The 20,904-nt window shown below is 36.3% G+C and overlaps 7 protein-coding genes and 2 pseudogenes across 7 annotated transcripts; 3 read left to right on the forward strand and 6 right to left on the reverse strand.

The window, feature by feature from the left end:
- The first annotated feature begins 1,414 nt into the window (after window positions 1-1,414).
- On the forward strand, window positions 1,415-5,987 carry LOC18016211 (lysine-specific demethylase JMJ706). The gene is made up of 11 exons (XM_006398324.2): window positions 1,415-1,834; window positions 2,493-2,880; window positions 2,993-3,149; window positions 3,228-3,447; window positions 3,556-3,609; window positions 3,692-3,771; window positions 3,861-4,138; window positions 4,233-4,628; window positions 4,715-5,064; window positions 5,151-5,381; window positions 5,480-5,987. Exons 1-11 carry the CDS (start codon window positions 1,832-1,834, stop codon window positions 5,687-5,689), a joined length of 2,367 nt encoding a protein of 788 aa, XP_006398387.1. The 5' UTR covers window positions 1,415-1,831; the 3' UTR covers window positions 5,690-5,987.
- A 1,095-nt stretch (window positions 5,988-7,082) lies between these two features.
- On the forward strand, window positions 7,083-9,502 carry LOC112086415 (nuclear intron maturase 2, mitochondrial). Its single transcript, XM_024155330.1, is given in 3 exon segments — window positions 7,083-7,182; window positions 7,291-8,631; window positions 8,633-9,502. Coding segments are annotated over 2 exon segments (2,190 nt in total). The 5' UTR covers window positions 7,083-7,182; window positions 7,291-7,311.
- Window positions 9,503-10,762: 1,260 nt separating this feature from the next.
- On the reverse strand, window positions 10,763-11,350 carry LOC18016212 (pectinesterase inhibitor 12). The gene has a single exon (XM_006398325.2). It carries the CDS (start codon window positions 11,303-11,305, stop codon window positions 10,787-10,789), a length of 519 nt encoding a protein of 172 aa, XP_006398388.1. The 5' UTR covers window positions 11,306-11,350; the 3' UTR covers window positions 10,763-10,786.
- Window positions 11,351-12,487: 1,137 nt separating this feature from the next.
- On the reverse strand, window positions 12,488-13,024 carry LOC18016213 (pectinesterase inhibitor 12). The gene has a single exon (XM_006398326.1). It carries the CDS (start codon window positions 13,022-13,024, stop codon window positions 12,488-12,490), a length of 537 nt encoding a protein of 178 aa, XP_006398389.1.
- Window positions 13,025-13,442: 418 nt separating this feature from the next.
- Window positions 13,443-14,000, forward strand: LOC18016214 (annotated as a pseudogene).
- A 598-nt stretch (window positions 14,001-14,598) lies between these two features.
- LOC18016215 (pectinesterase inhibitor 12) lies at window positions 14,599-15,226 on the reverse strand. Its single transcript, XM_006398328.2, has one exon. The coding sequence runs from the start codon at window positions 15,180-15,182 to the stop codon at window positions 14,655-14,657; it is 528 nt and encodes a 175-aa protein (XP_006398391.1). The 5' UTR covers window positions 15,183-15,226; the 3' UTR covers window positions 14,599-14,654.
- Window positions 15,227-15,666: 440 nt separating this feature from the next.
- LOC18016216 lies at window positions 15,667-16,227 on the reverse strand (annotated as a pseudogene).
- Window positions 16,228-17,394: 1,167 nt separating this feature from the next.
- Window positions 17,395-17,967, reverse strand: LOC18016217 (pectinesterase inhibitor 12). The gene has a single exon (XM_006398330.1). It carries the CDS (start codon window positions 17,965-17,967, stop codon window positions 17,395-17,397), a length of 573 nt encoding a protein of 190 aa, XP_006398393.1.
- Window positions 17,968-18,540: 573 nt separating this feature from the next.
- LOC18016218 (peroxidase 65) lies at window positions 18,541-19,891 on the reverse strand. Its single transcript, XM_006398331.2, has one exon. It carries the CDS (start codon window positions 19,745-19,747, stop codon window positions 18,755-18,757), a length of 993 nt encoding a protein of 330 aa, XP_006398394.1. The 5' UTR covers window positions 19,748-19,891; the 3' UTR covers window positions 18,541-18,754.
- Window positions 19,892-20,904: the final 1,013 nt, after the last annotated feature.

Consider the following 20,904-nt stretch of genomic DNA (forward strand, 5'->3'; position numbering starts at 1 on the left):
AACTTCGAATTTTTTGTTATTCTTAATGTTTTTAAAAAGGTTTTGTCAGTCGAATAGATTTTTTTAAATTTACAAAAATGGCGTTGAAGTCAAAAGGACAAGAAAAAAACTCACAACAAGGAGAGTATACAATACTTTCCTGGTATGCTACTACTATACATTGTTTTGGAAAGCTAAATGAAAGCGTAATAAAACTAAGACCGGTCAAAGTGGTTCTAGAGCATCTAAAACCGGAATTCAGCGTAACAGATTTGAAACGGTTTAACCGGTTTATGAAGCCGGGCCAAAATGGTACAGCTTTCATTTTCGCTGACTTCACAAAACTAATCATTATACCCAACCTAACTCCTCCCAGTTATTTAAAACCAAAAAACACAAAAAACAAAAGAAAGCGAAATCAACAATGGACCAATGGGTTTCGGTTGGGATATTAGCTTTAACCGGGAACCGGAAAATCCGGTGACTTCACCATCCCACAGTAACCAAGAAAAACAATTGTCTTCCCGATGCACCTGCCACGTGTAGAGACAGCACAGAAGTGTCACCACGTTTCGACTTTCTGCTCCTTAAATGACTTGAATACCCTCCGTAATGACATTTATTTACTGTTGAAGGGAATGCGTTTGAATGAAACGCCGTTTTAAAGGGGTTGGCAGCGTTTGGTTGAACCACCTAACAACCACCACTTTCCTTCACACTTAGTTCCCTTTATTTTTTTTTGTTGGGAATCTAATTTCTTTATTTATTGAACATTTGGATTTAAAAATATAATTATAAAGCTTATTGGTGGTACTGGACTACTGGTACATGTCGATTAGATTATATTACTCTGTTTCTAAGTAACATAAAAGAGACGGAATTAATACGGTAAACTAAGACGGATGAAATAAACAAAACAAATACATTATAACTTTTAAAAAATCAACTTTCCACTATAGGCTAAATTGTTACCAGCAAAAGAAAGAAATGATATATATGTGAATGAAATATGAAAAAAATAGAAACAAATTAAGTCCCATTCATTCTTCTATCCAATACTAGATGGAATGTTTTTGTTTTGATTTTTCTTTTTGATAGATAGAGATATGTTTTTTTTTGTTTGAACAGAGATATATTTTTTTTTTTGTAAAGGGGATAGAGATATGTTTATTTCATTAAATTGAATGTAAATAAAAAAAGCAATCATAACCGCAACAATTGCAGCGTTACGAGCGTTTCATTAAATACTCAATATTTGATTATATGGGTTGAGAAGAACTTCGGAACCTTCCCGATCCAGCTATTTTTATTGAATTTTAATTAGGAACGGCTTTTGTTTTTAAAATTACGGTGGCCACTAAAGTATACACGTTTGGAGTATAAAACTATAAATTATACTTTCCTAACAATTTTTTCCGGTTTTCCAAGTTTCTTCCTCTCTCGGTCCTTTTTTTAGCACCTACAGTTTGTCTCTCTCCTCTACGCCGGAAAACCAATTTCCCCGGCCGTTTACCGTTTCCCGTTCGGCGAATAGATTCCGTTTCTCGTCGAGAATAGCTTCTATTCTTCCTCTGGTGGATAGTGTATGGGTTGATTTTCGAAGTTTTGTTTGACTCGGCTACGCGGCGATTCGGATCTCCGCGTTTGACTCGGTCCTGGCTCGTTTCGCGGCGTTTTCGTAGAATGTGGTTTACCGTGTTTGCATGCCAGGCTTTGTATTGAATCCGCAGGTCAAGATCGTGATCTAGGGTTTCGTCTCTGTTATTTTTCTGTGCTTTGCTTGTTGTGGTTGGTTTTTTTCAATCCGTCGAGGGAAAACGGAAGCTTACGGAGACAGATTTTACGGAATGCTATGGTGAGATGATTTCCCCTCTCCAATTTTCTAGTTTCTAAATCATTTTTTCTCCGTCGCAAATTTGTTCTAGCCATATGTTTGCTTGAACTTCTCGTGAATTCTGTTGTTAACGATTTTGCTAGATCAGATCTCTTACATTGCTTGAATTCTGTCGAGGTTTCGCTGTTTATTTCTCTCTTGAATTGGTTCGTCTTCCTTATTCTCTGCGTCGTGATTTCATCGTCAATGGATAATCTCCCACACGTTTCTTTCTACTAAAAGCCACGTGTGAACCTGAGATTTGAGCTCTGTCTTCTGTTGAAATTGCGACGAATCTCACTTTTAGGTCAACACAATTGTGTGTTGTAGAAGAAGTTATCGATGATTTCTGACTCGCGTTCTTGGAGTTGTTGAATTTAGAAATGGTCATATTCTTTGACTTTGTAGGGTATTGGTCAAAGAGATAAGGCGGTATGTGGAAGTGAATATGCTTATAAGCCTTTAAAACTTCTTGGTGTTGACTGTTTCCATTTTCTGTGTTCACTTTTATGTTTGGCTTTTCTGGAGTTAAATATTTTGTAGCTATAATGGGTTAAGTGTGAATGGTGGACCTATTTGTGTATCTATAACTCAGTATAGTATATCTTGAGAAATGATAGCTTACACTCGGTTTTGTCAGGCTGAAAGGAGGGTCTGCTTGTCGAAAGAGGCTAAAGATGGGTTAGAATACCTGAAACGTAAAAGGCTTCAAAAAATGAGATCAGACTCTGTCAATGAAACAGTAGACTTCAGCACAATGGTTAGGAGTGGAGGTGATGCGTTGAGACCATCTTCAGCATCATGTGGAATGAGATTACGGGTAATTGCTAGTGACACAGTATCTACAGTGAATGGTGGATTTACTGGTAAGGGTGCCTTATTGAAGGAAAAGGTGGAGAAGGTTGAGACAGAAGATCTAAAATGGACCGAGAGGCTTCCAGAATGTCCTGTCTACAGACCGACAAAGGATGAGTTTGAGGATCCTTTGACTTATTTGCAGAAGATTTTTCCAGAAGCTTCAAAATATGGTAAAATTGACATTGAAAGCTAAAATCTCAATATGCAAGGATTAGTGCTGTAGGGTAATCAATCTCATTATGTTTTTTGTCCAGTCTCTTATTTCTCTTTTTCTTTTTGCAGGTATCTGCAAGATCGTATCTCCTATGACAGCAACAGTTCCTGCAGGCGCTGTGTTGATGAAAGAGAAATCGAACTTTAAGTTCACTACCAGAGTACAACCCCTTCGACTTGCTGAGTGGGATTCTGATGATAAAGTTACATTCTTCATGAGTGGGAGGTTTGTATTTAACCCTGAATGATTTAGCTCTACATCTTCACCTTATGGTTTGTTTTTGATTATTTGTAAACTACTCAGGACCTACACATTTCGTGATTATGAGAAAATGGCGAACAAGGTATTTGCACGTAGATATTGCAGTGGTGGCTCTTTGCCCGACTCATTCTTGGAGAAAGAATTCTGGAAGGAAATTGCATGTGGCAAGACTGAAACAGTTGAGTATGCGTGTGATGTAGATGGTAGCGCATTTTCATCTGCACCAGGTGACCCGCTAGGAAGCAGCAAATGGAATTTGAATGTATAGATTTACTACAACTTGATTTTCTCTATTTTTGGTTATATGGAAATTTTATGCTTATATTTTTAAAATTTGGTAGTTATATGTCTTTTCTCTCTCTACTTTCAGAAAGTTTCGAGGCTGCCTAAGTCTACCTTGCGCCTTCTTGAAACATCCATTCCGGTATGTGAAAATTAGTACAGTTACATTAAGGTCACATAAGAAGTTTCTGTGTATTCTCTTTTAACTTGTATTCACGTTTCAGGGAGTCACTGAACCGATGCTTTACATCGGAATGCTGTTTAGTATGTTTGCTTGGCATGTTGAGGATCATTATTTGTACAGGTAAGATCAGTTAAATGAATTTTGGCTCTAAGGATGGCCATCTAAAGTATCTTAATCTGACTTTTATTTTACCTTGGTACTTAAAACAGCATTAACTATCAACATTGTGGAGCATCCAAAACTTGGTATGGGATTCCAGGTTCTGCTGCTCTTAAATTCGAAAAGGTGGTTCGAGAGTGCGTGTACAATGATGATATTTGCTCAACGAATGGAGAAGATGGAGCCTTTGATGTGCTTCTTGGGAAGACTACTATATTCCCTCCAAAGATTCTGTTGGACCATGATGTGCCTGTGTACAAGGCTGTACAGAAACCTGGAGAGTTTGTCGTTACATTCCCTAGGGCTTATCATGCTGGTTTCAGCCACGGTAAGACATATTTGTCTGAATCTACATTTTTATTGGTCAGATAGTTGATATCATCGTCATCTGAAATTGTGGTTGTTTTTGATAAATTTTACAGGCTTTAATTGTGGTGAGGCAGTGAACTTTGCGATGGGTGACTGGTTTCCTTTTGGAGCTATTGCTAGTTGCCGGTATGCACATCTTAACAGATTGCCATTGCTTCCTCATGAAGAATTGATTTGTAAGGAAGCAATGCTTTTAAATTCAAGTTCCAAACCCGAGAATCTGGATTTTACACCTGCGGAATTGTTAGGACAACGAAGCATCAAGACTGCGTTTGTGCACCTGATTCGTTTTCTCCATCTGGCTCGATGGTCTCTAATGAAGTCAAGATTATGCACAGGCCTTGTTTCGAACACATATGGAACCATTGTATGCAGTTTGTGTAAAAGGGATTGCTATTTGGCGTTTATAAACTGCGATTGCTACTCACATCCCGTTTGTCTCCGCCATGGTAAAACCTTCTTCTCTGTTATCTCCATCGAGACTTGTTTATCACTACTGTTTTCTAATTGACGGTGTTATTGTATCATTGTCTAGATGTTAAAAAGCTTGACCTTCCATGCGGGACAACACGTACTCTTTTCTTGAGAGATAACATTAAAGACCTGGAAGCTGCTGCAAAGAAGTTTGAGGAAGAAGATGAAGTTTCAGATATGATTTCAACTGATGAAGATTTATACACGTATCCATCGCCAATCACACTTCCAGCTGCAAAAGACGCTGGATATTCACCGTATTCCAATATATACTTTGACTTCAATACCGAGTTAGAGATGACATCTAATTGCCAGTTGCAACCTGGAAATCCTGTCATGAGCTACGAAGCGAATGCTTCATGTATCTCCTCGGTTGCTGATGATTACGAATGCTCAACAACTGCTGATTACGTAAGTTTCCGACCAAGAACTCACAACAAACTTTCTTCAAACCGGGTCTTGCTAATATTCGATTTCTGGTTTCTTTTTACAAGCAGGTAAATAAACGAGCTAACTATAGTAGCAGTATCGACTCTAAGCTCTCTGAAGAAGTAGCTAGCAGCATTAACAGAAAAACTCGGTTCTTCTCTGCGGTTCAAGATGAAATAGTCGCGGATCAGGAAAGCGACGGTTCTGATTCCGAGAGTTTCAGAGTCAAACGCCGTTCGTCGTTGAAATTCGAGAACCCAACAGTTATTCTTGACACAAGAGACTCTGAGCATCATCAGGTACTGCATAAATACACAACATCTTTATTATTTTTTACAGTTATTCATAAATGAATACAACCCTGAGTTTTTTTTGGTGAATTATTGTATGAGAATAGGAACTAAAAAGATTGAAGAGATCGCAGAACTACCACGAAGGCAGATATAGTAGTAGCAGTATTATTAGCAAGCAAGAAGAAGAAGAAGTGTTAGTAGTTTCAAACATAAAAGAAACTCAGCAGCAAAGTGACGTGAAGAAGATGCTGAAGAATGAGAATCATTTTGGTGGGTTTAAACGTCTGAAAGTGAAAGGGTTGATAAAGCCGTAACGTGACAGCTTCAGTTTCCTCCTAACTACAATTTTTTTTTTACAATTGCTGATCTCTAACAATACAGGCAAAAAGGGAATCAAAAGCAAAATATTCGATATCTGATTTTATTATTATTTTTTTCTATTATGGGAGAAGAAGGAGAAGCAACAGACAAAAGAAGGGGAAAAAAGCATTAACCAAAGCCAACCAACAACACTATTGGTTTTCTTTTTAGGATTTACCAAATCTTTGATTCTTTGTGCACATCTGTACACACCTTTTAACTCTTCTAGTTCCTTCTTCTTTTCATGTTACGATGTAAATCTCGTTTTTTTTTTGTTATTACTCAACAACAAAAAAAAAAAACTTTTTTTCGCCGAAAGGTTGCTTTTGTTATTGTTGACAATCATCTCTACTACGCAAAGATTCAATTCTCTTTTCATTGATGATTACAATTCTATAAGCTTCTTAAGTTCTAACCATGTGATGTAAAAATAAAATAAAAAAGCCATGTGATGTTAAAAGCTTTTCTAAAGTTTTTTTTTTTTTTACTAAGAATGTTAATATCATTATAAACGAAGAGAAAGGAATACAAACATGCAGACCTAAACAAAGTTTCCTTGGCAAAAAAAATAAAAAATAAGGAGAGCACTACTTAAAATTATGAAACATGTACAATAGAATCCAGATCATCGGATCCAGAACACCATTAAGTCCGAGAAAGCACGCCTGTGTCTTCTCGCCGTGATTATGTTTTTAACCATTCAATCAATTATCTTGAAGATGGCCATCGGTGATATTGTTTGCTGATTGTGCAGGACATTATTTCTTTGCCTCCAAATGTGGTATATCGTTGCATGAGTTGTTAGCTTTCTGAGAGTAGATGGAGTTTGGGGAGATCTCGTACTCATCCATGAGAGAAGCTCGGCCCACGAGAAGAACAGCGGTTGATTGCGATCCAGTCTTGCGAGCACCATCTTCCAAATCTCAGCACTGAACCGACAAGTGAGGAGGAGGTGATCTCTGTTTTCTACATCCCTTGCACAGAGTTTTGTGAAATATCCATGTCTTTCACGATAATTTAAGCTATATTAAGATATGCGAATTTCGATTACGTTTGATACACAAATAATCATATAAACACATGAAATTAAATATTTGTTAACTCACGTAAGACTGATTATCTCTAACAAGTTGTCCCCCCTAGTAGCGGTGACCATATACCAATCATAAAAATCACAAGTAAGTTTAAATTAAATAAGGACAATAAATAAATATTAAAAATGATTGGGGTTTAATTTAATCAGGGAAGTAAGTATCAGTTGGCACTCTTGGGCCTTTGACTAGAGGCCCAATTTGTTTGCCCACATCTAAACTGCTTAGTATGTTTATTCTCTGTTCAGCGATTTCTCTGAAACCTTAAGGTTTGGGGGTTTAACGAGGGTTACCAGTCTCTACCATTTCTCTGAAGAAGACGAAGCTTCCACCAATTTTTCAATTAATTCGTCTCTGTAAGAACTTACTGCACAATCTTCTTCTCCTTTTTCAATTACTGATTCCGTTTTGTTTGTTTGTTTTTGATTGATGATTCTAACACAACGTTTATATGAATCTCACAGACTCATTTTCCATCACCCAAAATGCGTCGAAGCTTCTCCATTATAGGTCCTTGCAAATGGCTCAAACATTCTTCTGCTTGTAGCAACGTTTACTACTTCGTCACCAACCCACTCACTTCTAGACCTAACGGCTCTCCAATTTTCCGATACCTCTCCTACTTCGCGCCTCAGCGACGACAACAACAATCCCCAGATCCCGATGATCCAGCCAATCTTTTGAAAGAAGACGGAGTTTCGCTCTGTTCTCAGATGTGGCTCGAGAATTTCAAAGAGCCAGACAAAACCGCGACCAATTTAGCCTCGTATCTCCGAAGATTTGAGTTATGGGTATTAGCTTATCAGAAAGTTTGCTGTGACGAATTAGGTGCTTATATGCCTCGTAGCTCCATTCAGAGATCAGCTTTAGAGAATCTGTTAGCTCTGAGAAACTCTGTTCTCGATGATCGGTTCAAATGGGGAGCTCGTTTGGATTTCTACATAAAATCTCCTAGGGATAAAACTGATTACGAGTCTTTGTCTAAGAGGAAGATCAAAGCGATTTTGACTACTACACAACCAGCTCCGTTTCAGGATAAGATAGTGCAAGAAGTGTTGTTGATGATATTGGAACCGATTTACGAGTCTCGGTTTTCTCAGAAGTCGTTTGCGTTTAGGCCAGGGAGGACTGCACACACGGTTTTGAGAGTGATTCGGAGGAACTTCGCTGGTTACTTGTGGTATGTTAAAGGTGATTTGAGTGTTGTTTTGGATGGAATGAAAGTTGGTTTTGTGATTAGTTCTTTGATGAGAGATGTTAGAGACAAGAAAGTGATCGACTTGATTAAATCCGCGTTGGTTACTCCGGTGGTAACGAGTAAAGTTGTGGACGGAGAGAAGAAGAAGACGACGAAGAGAAAGTATCAGAAGAAACGTGTTCTGGCTGACGATGAGCCAAAGCCTGATCCTTACTGGTTAGAGACTTTCTTCGGTTTTGCTCCTGAAGAAGCTGGGAAGTCTCCGCAATGGGGACATTGTGGGATTCTTAGTCCTCTTCTTGTTAACGTGTGTCTCGATGAGCTTGATCGTTGGATGGAAGCGAAAGTGAAAGACTTTTACCGTCCTTCTAAAACCGATGTTATATGGAACAACCCGGAGGGAGAAGCTGACCAAGGAAACACCTCGTGGCCTGAGTTTGTTCCCACGAGCGGTCCAGACAAGACAAGGAAAATGGATTATGTTAGATACGGAGGTCATATACTGATCGGAGTGCGTGGACCTCGAGCTGATGCTGCGACGTTGAGGAAAGAGCTGATTGAGTTTGTTGATCAGAAGTATATGCTTAGGCTCGACAACGAGAATCTCCCCCATTGAACATATAACCAAAGGTATAATGTTTCTTGATCATGTTCTGTGTCGTCGAGTTGTGTATCCGACTTTGAGGTATACTGCGACGGGAGGGAAGATCATAAGCGAGAAAGGCGTGGGAACGCTTTTGTCCGTTACAGCGAGCTTGAAGCAATGCATTAAACAGTTTCGTAAGCTGAATTTTATAAAAGGAGATCGTGATCCTGATCCACAACCTTGCTTTAGAATGTTCCACGCCACTCAAGCTCATACGAACGCGCAGATGAATAAGTTTCTGACTACAGTTGCTGAGTGGTATCGGTTTGCGGATAACCGGAAGAAGATTGTGAATTTCTGTTCTTATATTATCCGTGGTTCGCTTGCTAAGCTTTATGCTGCAAAGTATAAGCTTAGATCACGAGCCAAAGTTTACAAGGGAGCTTCTCGGAATCTGAGCCGTCCGTTGAAGGAAAAGAAAGGTCTTTCACCGGAATATAACAATCTCTTGAGGATGGGTCTTGCTGAATCTGTTGATGGACTTGTTTATACAAGAATGTCTCTTGTTCCGGAAACTGATTACTCGCCTTTCCCGGGTAACTGGAGGCCTGAGCACGAGAAGTTTTTGATCGAGTACTTGATGCTTGATGAGCCAAAGACCTTAGAAGAGCAGAAGAGATTTATTAGAGAGAATGGACTTGTTTCGCCTCAAGATTACACATCGATGTTGGTTTGGAACTATAAAAGAAATGCTGTACCGATGGATCAGGTTTCGATTCTAAAGGATCAACCTTTCTTGTTGGGATCATCAAGTAACTACAACGACGATGATCAGAAGATTAAAGAAGAAGATGAAGATAGCGACGATGGGCTTCACATTGCACGCATGTAAGAAAACGGAAACTTTGACTTTATCTTTTACTCTTCTATGATGAAAGCTTGTACGACTTGGTAGGTCTCCCAGGCCGGTTTGTGCCAAATTCTCGGCTTATGAAATAGCATCATTCGGTTCGGTAAAATATGGTTTCGGTATCAGTTTTGGATTCATATATACATTGTTAGAAGATTTGAAAGAAATTGAAGTTTGAATTGTGTACGCTTTCTTTCTTTCGGTTTGGTTTGAGTTTGTTTAATCGGATTTGAACATACTGGATCATGTATCAAAACCAGAAAACTGTATCAACATTGGTATACAAATTCAAAAACGTTTTTGGGTTTATCTAAAGCTTGTGTAAAATATGCAGATAACTCTTTATTCAAGACTTTAAAAAGGCTTAGAGGCTACGAGCGTTGGTTCTACAGTGAGCAAGCCGATTAATCCAAGGTACTATATTATCAATATTATTATTCTTTAATCAAATTCTTTAAGTTTAAAAAAGCTAAAGAAATCAGATACGTCTGATAACAAAACATCGTTCTCTTTCTTTGAATCTAGTTTGTGCATTTGATCGGTGCATCCACTGCAGCACTCATAGACACGGAAGCTTATGCCGTTATGCGAATCTAAGCCTAACGATGTGCAAAGCTTCGTTTAAGGAAGCAGTAGCAGTTGTATGATAGCCTGGGGCAATATCGTAGCGGCCTCTCACTGTCTTTTGGAAATTTCTTCTCCATGAGAATCTTGTCAATGTCAAGTTAAGCTCGTCGTTTTCGTCGCAGCGTTCTTCGTTGATGTCATGACTAATTTGGCGAGACTTTTTGATTAGCTTCAAGAGACTTTGACGCAGAAATCGAGTTTGACGTTCGGGCATTTAGCTGCAGCTTTCTTGCAAGAATCTCGAATGAGAGATTGTGCCGTTGCGAAACTGTTTAAGAGGAGAAACAACATAACAAGGTAGAGAGCAAGAATTTCATTTTTTTGGGGGAAGCAGAGGATTAATGAGAAGAATCGACTGTTGAAGTCTTGAAGAAAGTAATGACTTTTTATGATCCAAATTTATTATTAATGAAACGGAGAATTTTACGGTTGTTGTGTTATATGACATGAGATTGTTAATTAACATAAAGGGGCTTGTTTTTTAATTAGAACGCTCATGTCACACGCTTTTACCACTCCGCTTACGTTGCATGGCCTGATTGTTGGTTTTAACAAACTCAAAGAAACGGGGAAAAAAAGATAAAAGCTAATTGAATCATAAACATTAATCCATGTAATTAATACACTTTGGTAATTTCATTACAACATATTTGTAAAAGCTAATGGAATCAAAATCTTCTGAACCGAAACATTGTTCTCATTTGTAACCGGAGATGGTTTCTTCGCTTCTTTGAATCCGGTTTCACAAGTGGTAGGTGCATCCAAAGCAGCACTCAGATGCACGTTAGCGGATTTGTAATCGCGAGACTTAACGTTTGTCAAAGCCTCGTTTAAAGAATCATTAGCATCGGTGTAAAGCTCGATGCAATCTTGTAACGGCATCTCAATACCATGTGAAGATCTGAGAATCTTTTCAACGATCCCTTTCACGTTGATTGTTTGGGACGCAGCGTTCTTCGTTGATGCTATGACCAAACCTTCGAGAGTAGTTGCTGTCTTGCTCTGTGGATCCGCTTCAAGAGATTGGACGCAGAAATCGTATTTGAACTTCGGGTCTTTTGCTGCAGCTTTCTTGCAAGAATCTTGAATCAGATTTTGCGCGGTTTCGAGACAGTTTAAGAGGAGAACAAACATAACAAAGGAAACGAAGAATTTCATGATTTTTTTTTTCTTTTTCTTTTGGGGAGTAGACAATGAGAAATGATTGATGAAGAAAAAAGTAGCTTTGTGATTCAATTTATAGTAAAATTGTAACAAATCATTTTAGAGTAAGAGTGTAAGTCTATAATATAACGTAACGGCTTCTACCATTGTGGGCATAATTGTTCGTTTGATCATATCTTTTTTTTGGTCCAACAAAATCATGATATATTGGTCAACATACAATTTTTTCTTTTTTTAGAGAAAATCAACATGCAATATTTGGTTTCCATAAACGTATATTTGCTTTTCATAAATGCACGTTGAATTTAGTCACGTTTTAATGTGTTTCCAAATCATACACTATAGAAAATGATAATAACTCTTCTACGCCAACATATTAATTTTTTTTTAAAAAACAAAGATATATCGTTTAATATTTTTTTTTCCTTTTGAGTAATCAATTTATTTCATATTGGTGAACGTGCCATTTTTAAAAAAAATTACATGCAATATTTTGTCTCCCATATATGCACGTTAAAATTTAGTCAAGTGTTTTAGTGTTTCCAAATTATACAACATTAAATATTGACTTACACCATTTGGCAAGAGAGATATACAAAATAATTTGCAAACAAACTTATCATCTTGTCTCTTCTTATTCATCGGGGTCTTTTTGTTTAACCCCCCTTTTGTGTTTGATGTTTGTTTCTGGCCATGGTGTGAATATTTAAAAGACTAATACTTAATTATGCAACTAAAGATTCAAAATATTTTTTAGATCTGTTTTATGTTTTTTTTGCCATAAATGTATTCTTAGTTACCAATCATCATCAGGGTTGTTTTGTAATACGTGAAGATAGATACTGCAGTGAGTGAATTAGTACATGTCAATAATCATTACTCTTAAGTTCTTATTTGAGATATAAGATTACTATAATCTAATGTTTTTTTTTTTTGATAAATATAATCTAATAATCTCATCTGATCAACATATTTGTAAAAGCAAAAGGAATTTATAGAAAAAATGATCTGATGCATTTTCATTGACGTTTCACCTCTTCTTAGGCGCAATGTTATTAAATAATGTTGATCATGGTGAGCAAGCGGATTAATCTAAATTCTAAAGTATATATATATATATATATATGTCAATAATACTATTATGTAATGTGCTAAAATACACTTTTAATATTATATTCATTTCAACATGTTTGTAAAAGCTAAAGGAATCAGAATCGTCTGAGACAAAACATCGTTCTCTTTGGCAAACGGAGATTTCTGAGGCGTTTTTCTTTCTTTGAATCCAGTTTCACATGTGCTCGGTGCATCCATCGCAGCACTCATAGCCACTGTAGCGGTCTTGTAGTCTCGCGATTTAACGCTCGTCAAAGCTTCGTTTAAGGAAGCAGAAGCATCGGTATAAAGCTCGAGGCAATCTCGTAATGGCATCTCACTGTCTTTCGCATATTTCTTCTCCTTGAGAATCTTGTTAACCATTGCTTTCAAGCTCGTCGTTTTCGTCGCAGCGTTCTTCGTTGATGCAATGACTAATTCGACGAGAGTTTTTGCGGTTTTGCTCTGCGGATTACCTTCAAGAGACTTGACGCAGAAATCGAGTTTGACGTTTGGGCTTTTAGCTGCAGCTTTCTTGCAAGAATCTCGAATGAGAGATTGTGCGGTTGCGAAAACGTTTAAGAGGAGAAAGAACGTAACAAGGTAGAGCAAGAATTTCATTTTTTTAAAAAAAAAAAATTTATTTAGGGGAAGCAGAGGACTAATGAGAATAATCGATTGTTGAAGAAAGTATTGACTTTTTTGTGATCCAAATTTATAATTTATAAAACGAAGAATCTTGTGGTTGTTGTGTTATGACATGAGATTGTTAACTAACATAACGGCTTTTGTTTTTTGCAACGCTCATGTCACGCTTTACCACTCCGCTTACGTCGTATGGCCTAATTATTCGTTTAACTTGGCGTTTTACATTTTACTGAAAAGAAAAAAAAAAAAAACAAAACTTGGCCTTTTTCTTATTTATTTTTATTTTTTGGTAAAAAAACTTAAGACTTATTTTTTTTGTTATTTTTGGTAAAACATTTCTATGATCCGACGCTGAGACTTCTCTTGTCACTTCAATGAGGAAAGAAAAAGAAAAAGGGATAATGTCAGATATATGGAGGTCGAATTCAATATATCGATGCATTGCAACGAATGAGAGAGAAAAATTGCTGGAATTGTTTCCAAATTCAAAGGTGTTGAAACATTTTTAACGGATATTAATAGTCACAAGGTTGTGGTCAAGGGATATTTTGATCCGAAGAAGTTGTTGAAGAAACTTAAGAAGAAGACAGACAAAAGAGTAAAGATTGTAGAGAAGGAAGAGAAAGATGAAGAATCTAACCAACAACGTTGTGTTGGGTTAGTGGTACAAAAAGTCTGGGTATGTGTCCATCCACCCTGGTTCAACACTCGTTAGGAGGAACTATTTATATTGTTTGGATTCTTGGCAAAGAGGTGAAAAACACCTTTTTTTACCCAAAAAAAAGATGAAGAATCTAGTAAGAACGCCGAGAATAAAAATGTTCTCGAAGTTGATATGGAAATGATCGGTTTAGGGGATGAGTCGGTTTTCAGGTGTTATGACAATGAGTTAGAGAAATTTATGTTGTTTAGCGATGAGAATCCGAAAGCCATATGTTGTATCTCTTAGCGTAAGTTGAAACTAGACATAATCACACACAATAACATTCTTCAATGTGAATGAATTGGCCTTGCAGTTAGTGGAAGTTCTTGAACAAAAAAAAATTGTATGCACATATTGAACTTAAATTCTGCATGAAATAAATTATAATCACTTTTACAGATTCTATGTAATGTATAATTATTTTTTTTGTTTCCATATCACAAGGTATTTATAAAAGCAGAAAATCATTAATGTTTCCATATCTCAAAAGTGAGTTTTAGTTCAACATCCAAAAGATGCCTCTCTTTGGGTAATTAGACACTAATTCGGCTGTCTTATGTCTCTTATCAGTGGATAAATCTATGCATGCAATGGAATATATCTGGCAATCGTAAAATTTAATAATAATTTTATTAAATGAACATAGTATGTACTATGTACCTACTTAATGAAATGGAACAGGCATATATTCCACGCATTGATGATTATTGGCCTCTTAAATCATAAAAATAGCGTATGTTTAGCATTTCAATAAAACAATATAATTAACATTTTAGTGTTTCTAAATCATATTTATATAATTGTAAATAGCGATTTATCCTGTAACAATGTTTTTGCTCTTAAGTATATATTTCTTTAGTAAACATATCAATGTTAAATTATACACTTTTGGTAATATCATCATAACATATTTGTAAAAGCTAAAGAAATTAAAATCTTTTGAATCGAAACATCGTTCTCATTTGTAACTGGAGACTGGTGCCTCAAATCTTTGAATCCAGTTTCACAAGTCCTCGGATCAACCATAGCAGCACTCAGATGCACGTTAGCGGTTCTGTAATCGTGAGACTTAACATTCGTTAAAGCCTCGTTTATAGAATCATTAGCATCCGTGTAAAGCTCGATGCAATCGGTTAACGCCATTTCAATACCAAGTGAAGTTTTCTTGTCACTGAGGATCTTTTCAACGATCCCTTTCACGTTAATTGTTTGGGACGCAGCGTTCTTCATTGATGCTATGACCAAACCTTCGAGACTAGTTGCTGTCTTGCTCTGTGGATCCGCTTCAAGAGATTGGACGCAGAAATCGTATTTAAAGCTCGGGTCTCTCGCTGCAGCTTTCTTGCAAGAATCTTGAATCAGAGTTTGCGCCGTTGCAAAACCGTTCAAGAGGAGAAAGAACATAACAAATGAAACGAAGAATTTCATTTTTTTAAATTTTATTTTGGGGAAGCAGAGATATGAGAATCGATATTGATGAAGAAAATTATTTAACTTTGTGATTCAATTTATAGTAAAGTCGAAACAAAGAAGTTTAGAGTAAATACTATTATCTAACGTAGTGCTTTTACCATTCCAGGCCTAATTGTTCGTTTTTAATTAAACTCTTTCCTTCTTCTCTTTTTTTCGTTATTTTTAAAACTCTTTCCTTATACGTCATTGTTTCTTCACATATCTTTGAATGGTTTATTTCTCAACTATTGCATGTTAATCAATTTATTTGTTTGATATTGGTCAACATGCAATATTTGCCCATATTAGCACGTTGAATTTAGCCACGTGTTAATGTGTTTCCAAAATCATACATAATGTAAAAGAATTAATGGGAAATTAAAGAAATTGTGATGCATTTTTTTATTTATTTGTGATGCATTTTCATTGACGCTATTCTGATGGCAGCAGCTCAACTAAACTAATTATGAGCAATGCTATTAAACAGGTAAGGAATATCGATCATGGTGAAGAGAACATCGTTTTCTTTCCTCACGGGAGATACTTGTTGATTCTCGCCGTTGAATTCCAATTCACAAAGTGTAGGTCCATTTTTTGCTTCATTAATATTGTTTGAAGCCTTACTAAAATCCCGCGCTTTGAAGTATTACAAAGCCATGGTTAACGAGTGATAACCCTCGGAGTAAAGCTTAACACAATCTCCCAGCAACTTCTTACTAAGCCTACTCTTATATTTCCTCTCTTTTATAATCTTTTCCACGATTCTTTTCACGTTCGTTAGGTTTGACATCGCGTTAATGGCTCCTATCACGATCAATTCATCGATGTTCCTTGCTTTCTGGCTCTCAGGATTCTCTTTGAGAGATGCGATACAAAAGTTGTAGTAATTCGGATTGTTTATCGCACTTGGATATTCTGAACTTTGCTTGCAATATTTTTGAATCAGTGAATCTGCCACGTTGTTGGCCGTGCAGCCATTGAAGAGGAGGACGAACACAACTAGGTAAATCAACAGCTTCATTGTATATCTATTTGTTTGAAGCATTATGGTAACTTGTAATCAAATTCATAAGCAAACAAAAAACTTCGCATATGAGAGTATTTATTCAAACACATGCTTTTTTTAGATGGCTCATGTCACGCGTTACCACTCCGCTTACTTCGTTGCCTTTATTTTTATTTTTGGGGTCAAGAGACTCAATACACTTAACACAAATTTTAAACAAAACAAAAAAAAAATCATTTAACTCTTCAAATTCTGCATATATCTAATCACGTACGTTTGAGATCATAAAAGTACAGTGTTATATGTTTGATCCTTTATACAAATATTAAAGAAATTTTCTTTTTGAAAAAGTCATTATTGAACACCCTTATTCACAAAATTACCACCAGTTCAAAACTTTTTCTAACACTATCATCAATTAGTATGTGTTTGGACCATTAATTATACTCTTAATGCATAAAAACACAGTCGCAGTTTATAAGAATGATTGCGCCAGCGACTCAACGCAATAGCACCAGCAGCAGAAGAAGCAATCACAGCCTTCATTGAATCCTATACGGCATATTAATCCAGTCAATTTTGCCAAAGAAAGGCCTCTGCTATAGGGACAAGATGAAAACTATGTTGAATGTATTTTGCCAAAGAAAGGCCTCTGCTTTGTGATTGAAAATTGAAAGAGCCCACTGATGTTTCCTTCATTGAATCCTATACGGCATATTAATCCAATCAATTTTTTTTTTGTTAAAATTACAAATTTCATAACCTATGTAAATCGAAATGTATGAAATGTATGAAATGTATGGATTCCGTTGGATCGTCCTGGAAAGAGATTGTGAGCAAGTAATGGATAAGAATGGAGTAAGAATCGAGAACATGTTAGAGGTTTAAGAATCTTTCATCATGAGAGTGATAGTTTGTTCTTCTTAAATGACTTATTGAACCGTAGCTTAAAGTTGACTGATTCATGCTTCTCAAAATAGATTTTGGTACGAAAAAAAAACAATAATAATTGTTTAAAATCACAGGGGAAAGTAATGGTTTGGTTTCCTAATTATTTGGCAACATTATTATCAACTACAAAATGTATGTTAACTACAATTGTTTGACGTATATAATATGTTTCTATCTGTATACTTTATATCCTACATTAGTATATTCTCTTATAAAACAATTAAAAAACAGTTACACGGTGGGCGTATCAAGATGGGAATCGTAATTAAAAGCCTGAGGAATATCTGCCATTTGGAAGAGAACATCGTTCTCTTTCGTCACCGGAGATGTCTGGTTATTATCGCCATTGAATCCCATTTCACAAGTTCTTGGAGCAGCTCTTGCATCGCTTATATTATCGGAGACCTTCCTGTAATCCCTCATTTTTATGAACTTTAAAGCTTTGGTTAACGAGTCAATGCCATTAGAATAAAGCTTAATGCAATCACGCATCAACTTCGCACTCAACTTACTCTTATACTTTCTCTCCTTCAGAATCTTCTCCAAGATTCCTTTCACGTTTGTCGTGTTCACCATAGCGTTTTTGACTCCTACCACGATCAAATCATCGATGTTTCTGGCTTTCTGAGTCTCTGGATTTTCTTTGATAGATGTGATGCATAAGTTGTAGTAATCTTGTTCTGATTCCTCATATTTTGAAGCTTTTTTGCAAGAATCTCGAATCAAGGAATCTATCACATTGTTAGCTGTGATGATACCACTCAAGTGGATAATGAACATAACTAGATAAATGAAGAACTTCATTCTTGTTTTATTTATGGGAAGCAAATTAAACACCAGAGAGAACAGATTGAAGAACTATAGTAACTTGTGATCTATTAATTTATAAGCAAATTTTTTTTATGGACAAGAGAAAGTATTATTCAAGCACAATCTTTTTTTAGATGGCTCATGTCACGCGTTGCCACTCCCCTTAAACATAAGGCTATAATTAACGAAAATTCCGGTGGACCGAAAAGCATGAGCTCACAAACATCACAAGATCCATAGCTACAAAGTTTTGATACCAAAATTAAAATCGAATCTGAGAAATATTTTCTTTTGTAATTTCCGCACAATATATATTTGATAACGTTGATGTCATGATATTTTTACCATATAATCTAAATAGTAAGGAGCAAAATAATTGGAGCAGAAATGCATGTTCATTTGTTAAGGGCGTAACTGGTTAAATACAGTTGAATAAAATATCTAATAAATTTTTACCATTCACAATGAAAATCATGGAACACTAAAAAAAAACCCATTGATTCAAAGTTAAGTTAATTTTCTTGTCAAGATTATCAAATATAACATGTATATTAACTACAACTGATCGACATATATAATACTTTTTTTATCTATATACTTTTTAGTATAACAATTTGCATTTTTACGAAAGAATTAAACATCCCATCTTGAATTGTTACACGATCATGCTTATAATACATAGTTTTAGAATATATATACCAACGAAAACTTTCTTCTCCTTTCTCCACGCAAATAAAAAACTGAAATATTGTTATCTTGTATTTGTGTGTTTTTTTGTTTCTTACACGTTGAGATTGTTGAAGTGGTCGCACCTACGTCTCACTTCTCCTTCCTTGTCGCCCTTGACGCCAACAGTGCCGAGTTTCTCCATCGCACGTGCGAAATCCTCAAAGAATGCTTTCTCGTCACTTGCGTAAAGCTCAACGAACGGTCTCGTCCTATTGTTCTTAAAAAGGATGTGGTCGGAAGCCAAAAGCCCTAGCCCTCTTTTTAGGTTCTTGAAGTACATGTTGTCGAATTTTCCTGGTGTCATCACGTCGTTAAACGCCGCGATTGTGTCGTCCACGGTGTGGTTTTTGCATAGGTCTTTTAGAGCGGTTGCGAATCGCGGGTTGATTTCTGGATCGGCTTTTGGTCCGTAGAGACGGTCACTAAACTCTTTGCAGTGAGAGAATCCGATTGTGTGAGCTCCGCTTAACGCAACCATCTCGCGTAGTGTAAACCCGTTTTTCTTGAACATCCCGTGGATGTCGTGGACCGTCTGGTTTGGCATCGGGACGTTTCCTCGGACTTTGTGTGCTTTGGATTCGAGTCCATCTTTACGACCAAGCTTCACATCGAAGTAAGGTCCTCCTACCATCGTGACAAGGTCACGTGTAGCCTGCGCTAAAATATCAGCGCAGGAAACCACACTCGGACAAGACAGTTCCAAAGCTGTCTTGATCCTAGTGACGATGTCGAAAGCATCTCCTGGGAGAGAGTCGTTGAGATCATCGTCACGTTCTGCTTTGTTAAACGAGTTTGTGGCTATCAAAACGGACGCATCACAACCTTCGAGGAAACAATCGTGGAAAAAGAGACGGAGTGTCCCAGCCGCGGTTGTTGGTTGTTGAGATTGCTTTGTTGAAACGGCCTCACGCACAATCTTGTTGAAATCGGGACATGTTTTTTGGTAGTAGTCCGTTCTCAGGATAGCTACATCGGCCGATACGGCTGGTGCAACAATGAGAACAAAGAGGAGAACGAAAGGGTTAGGGCCACGAGAGAGACGCATGTTTGTTTGACGTTTGGTAACGTGAAATGGGGTTCGATTTTGAGAGAGAGGTCTACAAGGTAGACTTCTCTACGATCGATTTATGTCGTAAACAACAATTAGAAACGAAGAGGAAGAAAGGGCTTTGCGACTATTTCATGGCTTAGGAGGTTACCAATTAGTAGAGGCTACGTAAATGGATGGTTTTCATTTCCTTTTATGTACGTGTGGTTGTTTTTTTTGTTAATTTTTTTCTATTTTTGTAATTTATCTATTTTTTTGTATGGTTTAAGTTGCTTTTGATTTTGGTTCTTAATTTGTTTTGGTTTATATAAATACTGGCTTAAAAAGGAATACAGAGAAGTTTTGGTTATTCGTTATATACGAATTTTGAACTCCGAACTTGTTATAGAAAATTGCTTATGTGATTATGAATGTGGTAATATACTAATTAAGTGATTAATAAGATGTATACATGTGATTATTTTGATAAACAGGAGATATATAATATATTAATATGCTTATATGATGTTAGATCATTAAATTACAAAATAATAATATAACTTGTTTTTATGATCAAACCACACAAAGTTGGAACATCTGTTTAACATCATACTTTAAAAAGGAAAATTGAGGAGCTGTTTGGTAAGAACTGTTATTTTTGATTTTGATTTTAAAATTAAATTGTAAAAGCTTTTGTTTGTAAAATAAAAATTGATTTTAAAAAATTAAAAATTTCACAAATGTAGTTTTATTTTTAAAAATGAAGTTTAGAAATTAAAAAAAAGACGTGAGCAACTGAGACTTTGGAGAAAAAAAGAAATAAAAACATAATCGGCGAATTTTTGACTTTCAAAACTTTAAAACAAATTAAAGTCCTAAAAGCCTAATGTTAAGTACCCCTTTAACAGTTTAACTTAATTCCTTACAAGATTATTGTAATCGTTTTAAGTAAACAGAAATATCCGATTTTCCATGTCTCATGGTCGTGGACTAGATCGGTTTAGGTGTTATTAGCCCATCTTCTAATTTGATTAAGAATATTTTATTTGACACATTTAAAATAAAACATATGATTATTCACCTCACGAGTAACGATATGGAAACTGGGAAGGGCCCAACATCACGTGCGGGAAGCCCATAACTTAGAGCATGGCGCGTGTAAACAACGTAAGCAA

This window comes from Eutrema salsugineum, unplaced genomic scaffold (assembly GCF_000478725.1).
Source record: "Eutrema salsugineum unplaced genomic scaffold, Eutsalg1_0 scaffold_20, whole genome shotgun sequence".
Taxonomy (NCBI): domain Eukaryota; kingdom Viridiplantae; phylum Streptophyta; class Magnoliopsida; order Brassicales; family Brassicaceae; genus Eutrema; species Eutrema salsugineum.